We start from the raw sequence: 15,350 nt of genomic DNA on the forward strand, positions 1-15,350 counted from the left end.
GGTCCCAACAGGTGGTCTGTATCCGACCACCTGTCAGACCTCCCTTTAGTCCTAATATGGCGGAGGTGCCTATCAGGCACCGCCGTAGGAATTACAATATCCCTTACTGCTGGTCGTTCTGTGGCCATTAACCTGCTGCAAAACAGCAGGAGGAAACAAATTTGGGGGCCCGTAGCGGGCCCCCCTAACTCCCCTGGGCATGGTGCCTGCCACGTAGTGCAGGGATATGTGTGGGGTGTCTGTTTTGTTTTGCGGCGCAACACCCGCCACAATACAAAACATGGGCAATGCGACCGCAACATTGGCGGTCGCATCGTCATTTGCTGTGTGAGACTGCCGCCTTGTAGGCAGGCGGTCCCAAATACGATACGATGGTAGATGGACTTCAGTCCATCTGCCATCGTAATGACCACCTTAATTTTCAATTACTGCCAATTAATTAAAAAATACAATTTCAAACAACAGTAAAAACATGTTTGAATTTTTTTTAACAAAAACAAAGTTATAAACTAATTTTTGTAACAAAAAATTAAAATGTGTAGATTTTAAACACTGCACACCCAAAACCTCTATAAAACTCAACAACCCAAATCATAAAAAACAGACAAATAGGTTTTTAATTCGTAATTAAAAAACAAAAAAATTTAATAACTTCGGAACACTTTGAAAACATTAATTTCAAACATTTTTCACCCACAAACCCACTCACATCATGAAATATAAATAACATTAAACTAAAAAATGTATTTTAAAAAAATCTCCCTTTCAAATTAAAAAATGTAAAATATGGATTTAAAATGTGACCCACCCAGTACGCTATACAACCCAACCACCCAAAAACATAGCATTTACATATTTTTTTTAAAAAAAAATATATATATATTTATTAAACTAAAACAAAAATTTAAATGTCAATAATGGAAAACTTTAAAAAAATGAACATTTAGAAAAATGCAGAAACAATAGGCAAAAAAATTAAACATTATTTGCATGAAAACAAATATAACTCAACTAAAAATCATGGTATGACAGTTATTGATATTATTCTTACAAAAAGAAAAGCAATATCAGCATTCAAAACTTTGATATAATAGTACCCAAGATATTATAACATTGGTATTAAGTACCATGAGTATTCTACCATCAATATTAAGTATCTACATCGTTTCTGCCTCATGAATCATTATCCTGCTACATATCAAGAGTCATAGATAGAAGGTCGATTTGTATTCCCTCTAATGTTGCAATTTCTTCTATGCCACTTCCATTGTTCCTCAGTTAGGGCCTATTTCACAAAGATGTTTCTGCAAACCGTTATGATATTCAAGACTTATTACTGAATTTCCATGTTTGAGTGATACCTACTCTTGGAAGAATGGTTTTGTGAATAATACTCATTAATATAATGCATTTCTTAATGTATTCAAGGTTTATCAAACATTTATCAGCCCATGGTTTTTAATTAGTGTCTGAGGCAAAAACCTTTTATCAGGCAACCTTTTTGCATCCAGACACCATGTGGTTCCTCTTGTGGGCAGGACATTAATTGTGCACTCAGAATGCCTATCAGTTCTGCACAGCATTCTGGAGCTACTGTTCATCAGTTCTGAGGCATTTACTTGCCAACCACCTAAGGTGCCTCCTACCGCCACTCATCATCCTATTGAACAGGAGGGTATGCAGATGGGTACCAAATAAGGGTGAGAGGGTGCAAAAATGTACTTCACATAGAGCACCAAAACATATTGAGGCAACACTGCTTCAGTTGACTGCATATCCAGTTTACGTCGAGCTCAAATCTGTAGCGCATAAAGGTCACTCATATATGTATGCTTGCTATTGCCCTCTGATAAATAATGCCGTTTTTTCAGTAGTGTACCAAAGGCAGGATGTCCTACTGTCTTCTTTGAAGAGTGAAATTTTAGTCAAGCTCCAAATATGTCCCCGCACAAGTGCACATCAGTAAAAGAATTGGAGATTGTTATCAGTTTTCCAGCTTTACGGGCTGCTTTTCGAGTGTACATGTGTCCATGTCACATAATATAACCAATGTACTTGCCACTCCTAATGACAAACTGGAAAATAGGTGGTCCTTGAGAGTGTGCAGGAAAGTCCACAAGAACTACTAAATAATAACACTTGTTGTGGTAATCCCTGGAGAACCTGGAGCCATATTACTTATTAGGCACATTTCCCATTCTGCACCAGAGTGTACCTTCAACTGGGTTTGCCAACTGCAGACCAAGATAGTGCACCCTATTAGTCTGAATGTTCTTTTCAGAGAGCTGCCACAAAGTTGTACCTACATTCTGAACAGTGCATTAGGGAAAGGTGGACCTGACCTGCATTTTAAAAGGGGCAGAGGACCCCTTTTAGGTGGTTGCCCTGAGAAACTGCCCTGGCACCGCCACCCCATAACCTCCCTCCCAAGTGAAGCCCTCAAGAGGTACACTGACTGTGCCCCACCTTTTTGTGGCACAGTCAGCGTGCCTTGCGGCAGCCTCTTTGCCTGTACACCTGCATCTGTAATAGCCCTGAGTGCAGTAGCCACTTGTGTTCCCATTTGCAAGAAGCCACACCACCATGCAAATGAGCAAACACCTCATAATTGTGCTGGTTCAACATGTCTGCTCGTGCAATCCATATTTTATAAGGGTCCTCACAAATATCTGCAGCCACTTCTATAGTACCAAGTGCCCCGGAGTGAAAGAAGCGGCACGCATGCTTGTTGTGCTCCAGGGTACTTTCTGTAATATGACCCCTGGTATACTCTTGACTGTCCGCCTGACAAAAGCCAAACAACTCAACAGAAATACTACAGTCTCTGTAGTTTCCTTGATTCATGTCACTGAGTCTTTAACACCATACAAGACTGATTCATATAGATATTCAGGTAAACACTGTCTAGGCTCTAAGACTTGAGGACATCATAGAGCATGAATGTCCAGCTACTAAGTAAGCCTTCATGTGCTCCATATACACCTAGGAATGCAAGGCAGGAAGATCTTGTCACTACAGTACAACATAGAGGTCCACTAACTGTAGACAGGGAGTCCTATTCACAAACACATGTTTACGACAAAATGTATCTTACTTACCCCTGCCAGGAATTCACAAAGGTATTCCTGGCAGACTTAAGCCCATTTATGTGTGTGGAGATTTCCACCCTGACTATGAAGCTCTCTTCAACTGAAAAATCCCACTCAGGGGTTGAGAAAGCGAGTGTTCCAAGGCAAAGTTAGCCTAAAAGATTTGAGAGAACTTACAGACGCGGGCACCTGTCGGTATCCACAAACTCCTCTGGAAAAGGACAGATTTTTCTCTAGGTCAAGGGCTGTCGAAGGGAATGGATCTCTCCCAGTTTTGGTGGAGGTGTAGGAAACGACTTTCTCCACCAGGAAATATATCTTCCCTACAGAGATGGCCTAACTGCTAGGGCGGTCGACTTCGAATCTGGGGAACCGGGTTCGAGTCTCGGCAATGACGCTGAACATCCTGTGATTGTGGGCAAATCACTTAATCTCCCTGTGCCTAACAAAAAAATGAATGTGTCCTCATGTAACCAAACTGGTGCTATGTAAAGCGCACTGATACCCGATACCTTCGGGTCAAGTTCGCACTATATAAAACTCCAGAAAAAAGAAAAAGAGAAAAAAAAGTGTCCATCTGTACAGAGGATCTTGTTGCCAATTTGCAGAATTCACCACTTTGGAGAAGTCTGCACAGGCGGAATAGGATCCCACTGGGAATGTTATATGACCTTCCTAGAAATATGTTTGGAAACCTGTGGCTGATACATCTATCCTGACATACTGCTGCGAGCATTTGCGAATTCCAACAAGTAGGAAAAATATGTGCAGGTTGAACGGAATTTGCTGGCCATACTTTTCCTGGTTTATTTGTTAGTCAAGCCAATTTAACTTTAATTGCTCAGTGATCTGAAATGCAGGAGAAAAAATTGCTCTATAGTTTATTATCTACATATGGGAATGATGAAAGGATCCAGATCAAGATCAGACTGGATATTCCACCGTTCTGGCATTTCGCTAGTGTTTTGCAGGCATGAGGCTCCTTTCAAAGCAGGATGGGCTGCCATAATGCAGCAATAACCCCCTGATCCAATTCTAGTCCTTCCCTCCTACAGTGTGAGGCTGGGTTGACTTGTTTGTCTAAGGGTCATTTTGATTTACGTCTAGGTCTGATTGAAATGGGCCATAACCAACCCAGGCTCTGTAAGTTTCTTTTTGTGAATACTTACCCCTGAAATTCCAGAATACTTTCTCCTTATTATCATGCAAATATTTAGTCTGGAAAAAATGATTGAAATCAGAACCTTGACCAGTACCAAAACTTGCCATAAAATAATGCTCTGGTGCACAAACTGCCTGGGACTAAATATGTCTTAACTAAATGTGAAAATGTTTCAACTAAATGTTTAAACTGAATGTATCTCAAACTAAAAGTTCAAACTAGTAACTTAAATTACTTCCACACCTCATCCATGCACCAATTTCTGCCATATGCCATATGGGTAGATACCACGACAGTGCTGAGGCTACAGCATAATGATGTTACCAACGCAAGTAGATGTTCTGAGAAAAATAAAAATTAGTTTCTTGCTCTTAATGTTTATGGGTAAGATTCTTTCCCAAGTAACTGTATTATTTATATGCCAGCATATACGAATGTGGAACGACGCTGCATACATTATCTTATTTCTATTTCGCTTACACATTCCTCTTCCTCCTTCCCCCTGGATGTCACTGCACCAGGCCACAATTATGGCTGCGTTGTCAGGAAGAAAGTGATTTACCTGGAGGAGCTGAAGCGTGGCACTCAAGATTTTGGTGGGTCTTCTGGAGTGCTGTGCCAGTTTGCTGTGCTTTTCTGTCCCTCATTAAACTTTGGGTTAAACCCCACTTCAACTTTCACTGCTCATTAAGATGTAATGTGTACCACTGAGACCTATCTTGTCCCCCTTGGTTTCCCTCATAATCACCCACATCAACTATGAGGTATGCTGATTGAGAAGTGTCTCTTCTCACTTAAAAGATCAGTCCCTCTGGATCTCTGCAATGATTTCTGGCTATGATGCACCCATGCTCAAGAATTGGAAAAGTTCCTCATTCCACCTTTGTGTGTAATTTTTACTATTTATAGTGCGCGAGACTGGGAGCTTTGCATTACATTTTTTGCAGATTCCATCTTCCTGGGAGACTCACAGTTGATGCCAAATGCTCACAAACACCATTTTGATTCCACTCTATAGTAATGTCCAGGATTAGTGTGAGTGATTTTTTATTAGTGACTGGCTCAGGTGCAGAAACCCAGCAGACAAGCCCATTTAATCCCAGCTCACCACAAGACTTAATCATAAACTGTGTCTAACGGTAAGCCCCAGCTGGGGCTGGGAGTTTATCCCAGATGAGGCTCTCTGTGAAGCGCAGCTGGGCCCGAGGAGAGTCCTATTTGGGAATAAGAGTGAATCTTAGCTGGGCCTCAGAATGGCTCTTGGATTGGTCCGATAGTGAATCCTAGATGAGTCTGAAGGAGAACCATAGGAAGTTCTATGAGTGGATCACAGACTGTACAGAGTGAATATTTGATGGGCGAATGAGTGAATTGTGGCTTGACCTGAGAGTGATTCCGAGCAGGCGTGAGAATGCTTCACAGAGGGGTCTGAAAATGCATATTAGGTGAGTCTAAGAGAACATCCAAGATGGACCTGTTAGTGAGTTCTAGCTGAGTGTGATAATGAGCCCCAACTAGGCATGCCAGTGAATCCCAGATGGGGCTCAGTGAGTCTCAAATGGGCAAGAGAGTGATTACACGCCTTCTTGACAGTGATTCCCAACCTGGCAAGAGTGCATCCCAGATGGGTCAATGAGTCAGTCCAAGATACAGCTGGGATTGGTTCTTAGATGTGTCTGAGAGTACAATCCAGGAGTAGATGAGTGCTATTCTTATATAGAGCTAATAGTGATTCACTGATGAGCCTGTAGTGATGCCCAACTTTGCCTTGTTAGCTAGGTCTGAGAGTGCACAGTAAATGAGTAAATGTGTGCATCCCAGATTGTTGCATATGATCATCGGTTGAAAGTGAATCCCAACAAGGGGTGAGGGTGATTCTCACCTGACTAGAAAGTGCACCTTAGTTCATTTGCAGAGTGAATCCCAAATAGGTCTGACAGTGCATCCCTGAAGATCTGAGAGTGATTTCCAAAAGAGACTTATAGTACATTTGAGATGGGCCTAACCGTACATCTCAGATGAGACTAAAAGTAACTCCCAGAACAGTGTGAAAGAGTATCCTAGATGGGTGTGAGAGTAAGTCCAATTTTTGCCTGGGAGTGAGTGCCTGATTTGCTTCAGATTGATTTCTAGCTGGACATAAACATGCCACCCAGATTGGTCTCCAGAAGATTCCAGGGTGGACCGTAAAGTTTGTCTTATATGAACCTCAGAGTGCAGTTCAGATGGAACTAAGAATAAGCATGAATGACACTGAGAAGAAAAACAACTATGTCTGAATCCCTTCCATGTCTACAATTGAATCCCATCCATGCTGGACTTTACAATAGAGAAAGATGAAAGTAAATCTTATAGAGAACGAAGGGGATTCAAGAGGAGAATAAAAAGGAATTAAGAGCCAGATCTACTAAGCAGTTTAATGGTTGCAAACGCTCCGATTCAGTGTTTGTGGCCGTTACAATGCTTTTTCTTATTTACTAATCACATTTTAGGACTCTGAATAGCTTTTCTGACTCCTAAAATGAGATTCCGATCAGATATCAATCCTGATCAGATATCAGTTCAGTATCTGTTGTTGTAACCATCTCTTCCAAATCAGCATCTAATGAATCATTGTTTTGCAATCGAAATTTGGTCTCAAAACATTAATACTTACATAAATCTAAACGCAAGTGGTAACCCATTTGCAAAAGGAAGGGTGCCTTTGGCACCCTTTCCCCTTTGTGAATGTAAAAAATAAGTGTGTTTTAGAGTTGGCAGGTGTTCCACAAGACTACTGCCTCCTCTTGAACAAAAAAAATAAATTTCTCATTTTAAACTCGATCTGTTTCTCATTTTACAGAAAAAGGAGTGCATTAAAAAAAGGTTTCTTTATTAAAAATCAATCACAGACATGGTGGTCGGCTGACTCCAACAGGCCACTAAACCTGTGATGGCCTCCTATTGTACTGAGTTGGAATTTTTAACCTACCTCATTATCATGCATGGGGTATGTTGGATTTCTACTCATGACGATTCTGAATTTTAAGAACCGATCTATTATTACAGAGGTTGGTTCTTAAAACGTGTTACTAGTTGCACATTACTGATCACAAATTGCAACTAGCATTATGCGACCAGTAAATAGTATATATGGCCCTAAATTGATTAGAAGGAAATGAGAGGGAATAGCAGTAGAAGTAATAGTCATTCTTGAAGAGAATAATGTATTACAGGATGTAATAAAACCTGTATTCTAGGGGACAAAGAGAGGAACGTGTGGTAGATATTTAGATGCATCCCATTGCTGAGAGGATTGGCATGTCCCAGATCTGACAAAGAGAAACCTTGTATTGGAGTGAGAGTGGAGAATTAGAGTGATTTTCAGAGGTAATCCCATTGGAAAATTGGAATTCCAAAGGGTGGGGGATTTCTAATAATTCATGAAATTTCAGGTGGGTTTAAGAGATGGAAATGAAATCCCATAATGCACCGAATGGAATCAAAGAGACACCTGATAATAAATTAACTGTTTAGGTACAAAGAAAGGATCTAAGTAGAAGAGGCAGACTTCATCATGGTTCTAGCACTTATCCTGCAGTCATGCGACTCCTATATGACACAAGTGGTAGTGTCATATACGACTAGAAATTAAATATTCAACTTGATTAGTCGTGCCCCAGACTTGTACCTTCATGAATGATTTCTAACTCATACTTAATGCATTATGTATTTTTTATATTCTAATAATATATTAGTTTATTTCAGAAAATTCTTTCCTTAAAAACATAACAATAAAAACATTTTATTCATATAATAATAATCTTAAGTGAATAGTCAGATAGTAAGGTTTGGATACAATAGCGGAGGACATTGGTTCATATTGTCGACTTCACGGTGAGCAAATCCTTAACAATGCCTTAAAATAAACATATATTCATTACAGTTTATTGTACAAATACAAACTCACTAGACGTGACTAGATCAAATGCTGCCCTTCATTCTACAAAAGCAATGTATAAATGTCCATCCCTCAGTTTTGTATTTCCAAATAATGAGAATGAGCCTAAACACCTGATCAATTGTGCTCACTCTTGATCTAAATACCGCTTGGTAAGGTGACATGATCTTATTGACCTCCATCCATTCTGTAAGTTTATTCAGAATCTGCCTCGCATAGACCTTATGTAGAGTGTCCAAGAGGCTAATTAGTCTATAATTACCCAGGTTATATCTGTCTCCTTTTTTGTATATGGGAATTATCTCAGCACCTTTTCAGGTATCGGGACTCTTGAAGCTATAGAGTTGTACAGCAGGTTAACATTTTGTTTTGTTAATATGTACTAATTGGAGTCACACGGTGCTTAAAAAGCTATTTTCAAATTCAGAGATATTTTGTACAACCTATGCATGGCAGTTTAATACATCAATAATTAAGGGACAGTCTGGTTTGTTAATTGCATGCATGATTTAGGCAGCATAATCTAGCAAATGCAAGAAAACCATCATGGGTAACTGTAAACCGTAGAAAAGTAATAAGCGGTCATCATTCAATAAATCCTTTATGATGTGTACAAGAAGAGCCATTCCAAAGTAGCAACACAAGGTGCCCATGTTAGACATTTGGGTGTCCCCACTTGATGTGAAGTAGTGCTCCTGAGGACGGATGCTAAACTTGTTGATGTCTTACTGTACAGCCATCTTGGCAAAACTGGAAGACATCTGTGTGATTAAGGGTGCTGTTAAACTAATGTCTTGGAATTATGATGATGTCACCATTCTGTGAAAGAGGTGGTCATATAAGCTAGGATTGGTTACATAGTGTGTGGTCTTCAGAACTCCATGAATCAGACTGCCAATTCTGCCTAGTTAATGCCAAACGGTGTGCCATTGCAGTTTATTTATCATGGATTTAACTTGTATCACCTGAAGGAAGGGGTGCTCCTACCTGTGTACTGAATATATTGAGTACCACAGCTGAATAAAAAAGGCTGGGTTTGTCCATTGAGCCATTAGGACACATTGTGACATAGACAGCTTGAGCTGAGCCTTGCTGATTGATCACAGCCAATGCTTGAAGAGCCTGAGAGAGGAGCGCAAGAACTAAGTGTTCAACCATTGAAGGAGACTGAAGGATCTTGGTGGTTATTTGGTGGCAACCTCCTAGAAGACTCAAGAAATCTAGTTCCAAAATGGTGGCCAAGAAAAATAAAAGGGGAACTGACTGCCACACTGCCCTTTGGTGCTGGTCAACTGTGGTGCTTGGAAACAGGGTAGTTCGGCTGCTACATTTGAGTAATATGTCTGTGCTGAGTTTCACAGAATTCAAAGTCCTCAGAAATCATTTTTCATAGTAAACAATTCGTCCAAGACGCCTGTAACAGAGAAAAAATGTGATGCCAGTCTAGTAAAAATACAACCTTTCTAACAACTTTTCTTGTTTTGCCTTTCTTAGACCTTTTGCAGTTTTAGACTCCCTTCAGTCAGAGCATTAGCTCAATGTATTTGTCCCTCCTGGAACCCACTAAATACGTTATAACTCAGGCTTCTGGCCACCCAGGTCCATTCACCACTCAACCAATCTTCGGACCCTAGTCCTACAGAAAGTTCAAACAAGAGAATTTTGAAATATGTCTGAGCATTTATACTCCCCCTACGTTTTAATTACCTACTTCTGACATTAGTTATAAGCAATGTTCCCACTGACTTTCATACAACTATTGTTCCATTTTATTCTCTATTTTGCATTTTGAGTGATTACTAATGCCTTTTTATATTAATACTTCTTTCTGGGCTTTTCTGTAATTTATTGACCTTTGCTTTCAGCATCACTGGTGGGATTAGAGTTTTTGCATTCCCCCATAAGTACTTCTATGATGTGCAATGAGGCACATCAAGGAGGCCCTCTGGCTTGCCTTCCTCTTTAAGTTACTGAAAGAGGGCACTGTGGGAGTTCAGCTAGGAAGTCTTAAACCACTAGTCACTCCCCTACCAGTGCCTTCTAGTACAGACAGAGATCCTTTTTTTTGTCAACAATATTTTTATTGAAATTTTCAAAAACTTATCATCACATAATGCCATTATAATCTCATCTCTTACATCATAAAGTATCAGGCTATAAAGAGGTACAGTTGCTTCCTTACAGAGACGATGTGTATACACTTCTGTGACGTACAGAGTAAAATAGCACTGCTAATGTTCTTTAGACATTGATCAAATAAACCCCCATCCCTCACAACTCCCCCCCATTCCTCCCCTCCCCCCAAACATAAATGATGCACTGGGGTTTGTTGATGGCTTCTGAAGTGTGACGACTGCACAGCGTAGCCAGGGAGACCCTTGAGACCTATAACCCCAATCTCTCTTCCTGGGCCCCTTTACCACCCTCCTGTTGCTAAAATTGAAAGAGGTGTAGAGCTCGGACATGTGTAGTGCATGCGAACAGGGGAAGGCCCTGCAACAGTTATTCCACCAATGAACCCCATGTATGCTCAAGTTCTTAAAGGTGCCTGTTAACACACTTGCCATTCTTTCCATTGCGAGGCCCTGCCATAGGCGAGCATGCCAGTGGGTCAGGGAGGGTGCCTCCCTCTGCTTCCATACTGCTGCTACTGCTGTTTAGGCTGCCCCTAGACACAGCCAGAGAATGGATCTGTCACTTACTGTCTGGCGTTTGAGAGCCTCAGCCCGAAGCCCCAGCAGAGTCGTTCCCAGATCAGAAGGAATGGGGTAACCCAATATGTCTTTGATTTGTGCCAGAATCTCCGACCAGAATGGCCTGATTGTGGGACAGTCCCACCAAATATGTCTGAAGTCCCTTTGAAGTCCACAGCCTCTCCCGCATAAGCCAGACGTCTTGGGGTAAATCCTTTTGAGTTTCGTGGGGTACAGGTACCAATCATTGAGTACTTTGTAGTGAGCCTCCTGCATTCCCATCGGGTGATTGAATTTGTGCATGTGCATATATAGCTTGTCCCACTATTTGTCTGTGGGGGTCACCCCCAAAGCCTGCTCCCAGAAGAGCCTGTGTCTGGGCTGTTCAGTGTGTAGTGCTGACTGCAGTATTTCATAGAGGTGTGAAATCGTACCCTTTGTACCTTTTTCTAATTTTGCCAGTTTCTATATAGACGTGAGCTCTCTAGTCGCAGCATCCTGGATACCCCTCGTTAGAACACGATGTCGAAGCTGGGTATAGTGGTTTTGTTTGTTAGCTGTAAGATTGAACTCCCTCTGACACTGCTCGATTGTGAGTATATCCTCCCTATGGAACTGATCGGAAATCGTGAGACAACCTCCTTCCCTCCACGCGTCAAAAAGGCCCAGGGTGTCTGCTGGTGGAAATGCCAGGTTATAGTGTATGGGGTAAACAGTGACGGGAAAGTGGTCAGGGTTGCCAGCATGTGTATTTTGTCCCACACTTTTAGAGTCATTTTAGTAGGTGTACTTATATAAACATTAGGCGGGCGATCCACTTGGGGTTTCCACAACAGATCCCAGATGCTTCTCCCTGTCACTGCTCTATCCATATGCAGCCAGTGTTTATCCGACACCCTAGATGACCATTCTGTAATCACCCGGATCTGGGCTGCTTTATAGTATAAATTCATATCCGGCAGTGGCAGGCCCCCCTTATTTTTAGGAAGGCGAAGTTGGTAAGAGGATAATCTTGCCCTTTTCCTTCCTCATATGAAGCGAGTGATCATTGATTTTAATGCAGTGAAATACCCTTGCTCTACTTCAATTGGAAGGCCCTGGAAGAGATATAGCACTTTCGGCAGTATCATCATCATCCTAATCACCTGGATTCTGCCTATCCATGAGAGGTATGCGGGGTACCAACTTTGAAAATCCGTTTTTATTTGCTGGAGAAGTGGAGGATGGTTTGCCTTGTAGAGGCCTTGAAGCTTGGGGTTATTCTAATTCCCAAGTAGACAATTTCGTTCTTAGCCCATTGGAATGGTGTGGAATCAACTAAAACCTCCATGTCCCTCTGCGGCATTGTGAGGTTCAGCATATATGATTTAGACAGATTAACCCGTAGCTCCGCTACTTGTTCAAACCTCTGCAGTTCCTTCATTACCTTTGCCAGAGAAGTATCAGGCACTGTGACTGACAGGAGCATATCATCTGCAAAGAGAGAGATCTTATGTATATCTCCTCCAAATGGGATGCCTCAGATCTCAGGCGTCATACGAATTCTAACAGCCAGCAGCTCTATACTGAGAGCAAACAGCAGAGGGGAGAGGGGTCATCCGTGGTGAGTCCCCCTCTCCAGACCGAATACTGATGAGCTCACTGGATTAACCAGGACCCTGGCGCTAGGACATGCAAAATTCGCATTTATCATGGCTATAAATCTGTCACTGAATCCATATTTCCTTAAGACCTGAAAAAGGAAGGGCAAGTCCACATGGTTGAAGGCCTTCTTGGTGTCTAGCGCCAAGAGGAATGCTGGTAACGATTTTTTGTTTGCTTTTTCCACCAGATGAAAGACCCTCTGCAAGTTGTCGTGGGTTTGCCTGCCATGAATGAACCCAGACTGGTCCGGGTGGTCAGCTCTGGCATTAATGATTCCAGCCTATTAGCCAGTATCTTTGTATAGATTTTGCGTCTAGGTTAAGGAGTTCTATCGGGCGGTAGGAACCGCATAGTTGGGGATCCTTCCCTAGCTTGGGAAGCACCAAAATAATAGCCTCCCCCATAGAGTTTGTCACCCTCCCCATCTCTGCCATAGAATTGTATAGGTTTACCAGGTGTGGGATAATCACCGCCCCATGTGTATTATAGAACTTGGCCATCATGCCGTCTGGGCCCGGCGATTTGTGTGGTTTTAAATTAGTTATAGCTTTACTGACTTCCTCAGAAGTTATTGGTGTCCCCAGGTCATCATTCTGAGTCGACTAAATCTTTGGGAGCTCTGTCTCCTCTAGATATCGTGCTTGTGCCGCTGCTTCATACCTGTCTGCTTGATAAAGTTTTTGATAAAAGTGGCCAAAGGCATGCGCCTTATCCTTTTCCGTAGTTGCCTTATCCCCCCTTGTGTACGTATATCTCCTATATAGTCCCATTCCCTTTTTATCTTCAACTGCCTGGCCAGATGTGCTCCCACCTTATTACCCTTCTCGTATGTGTAACATTTAAGGCGTAGGAGGGTCCGTTCTGCTCTATTACTGTGTATAGCATTTAATTTTCCCCTGAGGGCAGAAACCTTTCTTTGTAAACTAAAGATGGGTTGTCTTTTGTGTTATCTTTCTGCCTCTGTCAGTTCCGCCTCCAGTTTCAGTCTCTCCTGTACCCTAACTTGGTCAATTCCGCATTAAGCGCAATGCATTGTCCTCTCAGGACCGCCTTGAAGGCTTCCCAAATAGTGGCCTGGGAGGTGTCTCTGGGATAATTATTTAGGGAATACTCCTTAATAGATTTACGTAGCTCGTCCCGCAATAAGAGGTCCCTTGTGAAATCCACTGGAAAGAACCATCTCTTGTATTTTGAGGGGGGACTATCCCATGCCAGAGTTAGCGTGCATGGAGGGTGATCTGGTTTATGGGGTTTATGGAGCTAGCCTGCAGTGCGGGGTTAAGGTTTTACTCAGGAAGATATAATCTATCCTAGAGTAGGACCTATGCATATGAGAGAACAAAGGGAAATCTCTATCGTTAGGATGCATCGTTCACCACGCATCCATTAGACCCAGCTCATAAAAAATAATTTTTCAGGGCTTTAGTGAAGGTGCTGGATGTTGCCCTTTGGGATTGTGTACTATCCATACCTGCCTCCCATGTCAAAGTAAGATCCCCTAGTAAGAAAATGTCCCCTTCCGCTAACACCCCCAACTGCAATAAGACCTTGGAGATTAATGTAGTTTGATTAGAGTTGGGCACGTAGATGGAGGCACAATGTGCAGCTACAACCCTTCAATTTCCCCTTGACCATAACAATTCTGCCCTCCTTATCCATTTTGCTGTCCTGTGGCAGGAATCCCAAGGATCTATGAAAGACCAGTGCAACCCATTGTGTTTCGTTGTGGCGGATGAGAGGTAGACAAGCGGATATGCCCTGTGTTTCAGCCTATGGTCCTCTGCCCTTTTCATATGTGTTTTCGGCAATGCCACAACATCATGCCTTTGGTCCTGGAGGTGTTTCCATAGATTCTGCCGTTTACCTGGGGAGTTCAGCCCCTTCACATTCCATGTGAATAATGTGAGCACCATTTGTGATTTTTGTGTAGGAGTCGGTACTCAATGAATAACCTTAGGGTATACCCCTCACCAAGGCTCCTCCCCCCTCCCTATCACACACGATTCTTACTCAGGCTCCCCTCCCTTTCTGCACCCATCCCATAAAGTAGTTGTGTCCCCTGTGCATCCCAAAAAGAACAACAAGAAAAATCCACACCCAAACATTTGGGGTCAACCTTCCCCAACTTCCTAGAAAAGACTTTAGTGAAGTACATTTGTCATGTACTTACCATGGACGTATTGTTCATGTCCGCTTATGGCGATCTATAGAATGCGATAATTAAGTCACCTACTCTTTAAGAAGGCGCCCTCAGACCTCCAACGGAGTAAGCCCCCTTTCAGGAGTCTCCTCAGTCCTTACCTTGTGTGGCCTCCCCGTGGGGTAATGATGTGTCCCTCCCCCGCCCAATTCCGGCCCCCCAACTCCAGGCCCAGTCTTCCTCCATGATCAGCCCCTTTGGAACGCTAGATCTCAACCCAGTCCCAAGGATGCTACTCCTCTACCTTCACCTTCTCTTGTCCCCTGGTGGTTATCAAGTCTCTCCCCATTCTGGGACATCTCCAGCTTCAAGGGTGTATTGGAACAACTTCTAATAAGAAATGTCTATAACCCAAGGCACGGTGGTCAGGTAGCGATCTGAGTCCTCTTCCATTTTGCTCCGTCTCGCCCCAGCAATGTCATTTTCGTGATTTTGTTCTTCTTTGTTGTTGCCATTGTCCATCTCAGTGTGATTCCATCAGTCCTCTCCTTACGTCGCCTTGTCGAACACCTTCTTCAGAGTCTTCAGGTGACGCCAGGCCCAGTATTTCTGCTGCTTCGACATATGAGGTACAGTGGTGCTGCTTATTGTGTAGGGAGAAGGCAATGCCAAATGGGAAGGT

The 15,350-nt window shown here is 42.5% G+C and overlaps 1 protein-coding gene across 1 annotated transcript in view; it reads left to right on the forward strand.

Moving 5' to 3' along the window:
- MYO15A (myosin XVA) overlaps positions 1-15,350 on the forward strand; it is a 1,126,038-nt gene that overhangs the window by 851,555 nt on the left and 259,133 nt on the right. The window contains exon 52 of the mRNA XM_085631315.1: positions 4,773-4,847. Within this exon, the coding sequence (XP_085487441.1) occupies positions 4,773-4,847 (75 nt within the window). The remainder of the gene's footprint in view (positions 1-4,772; positions 4,848-15,350) is intronic.

The sequence above is a fragment of the Triturus cristatus genome, chromosome 10 (assembly GCF_964204655.1).
Source record: "Triturus cristatus chromosome 10, aTriCri1.1, whole genome shotgun sequence".
NCBI classification, from domain to species: Eukaryota; Metazoa; Chordata; class Amphibia; order Caudata; family Salamandridae; genus Triturus; species Triturus cristatus.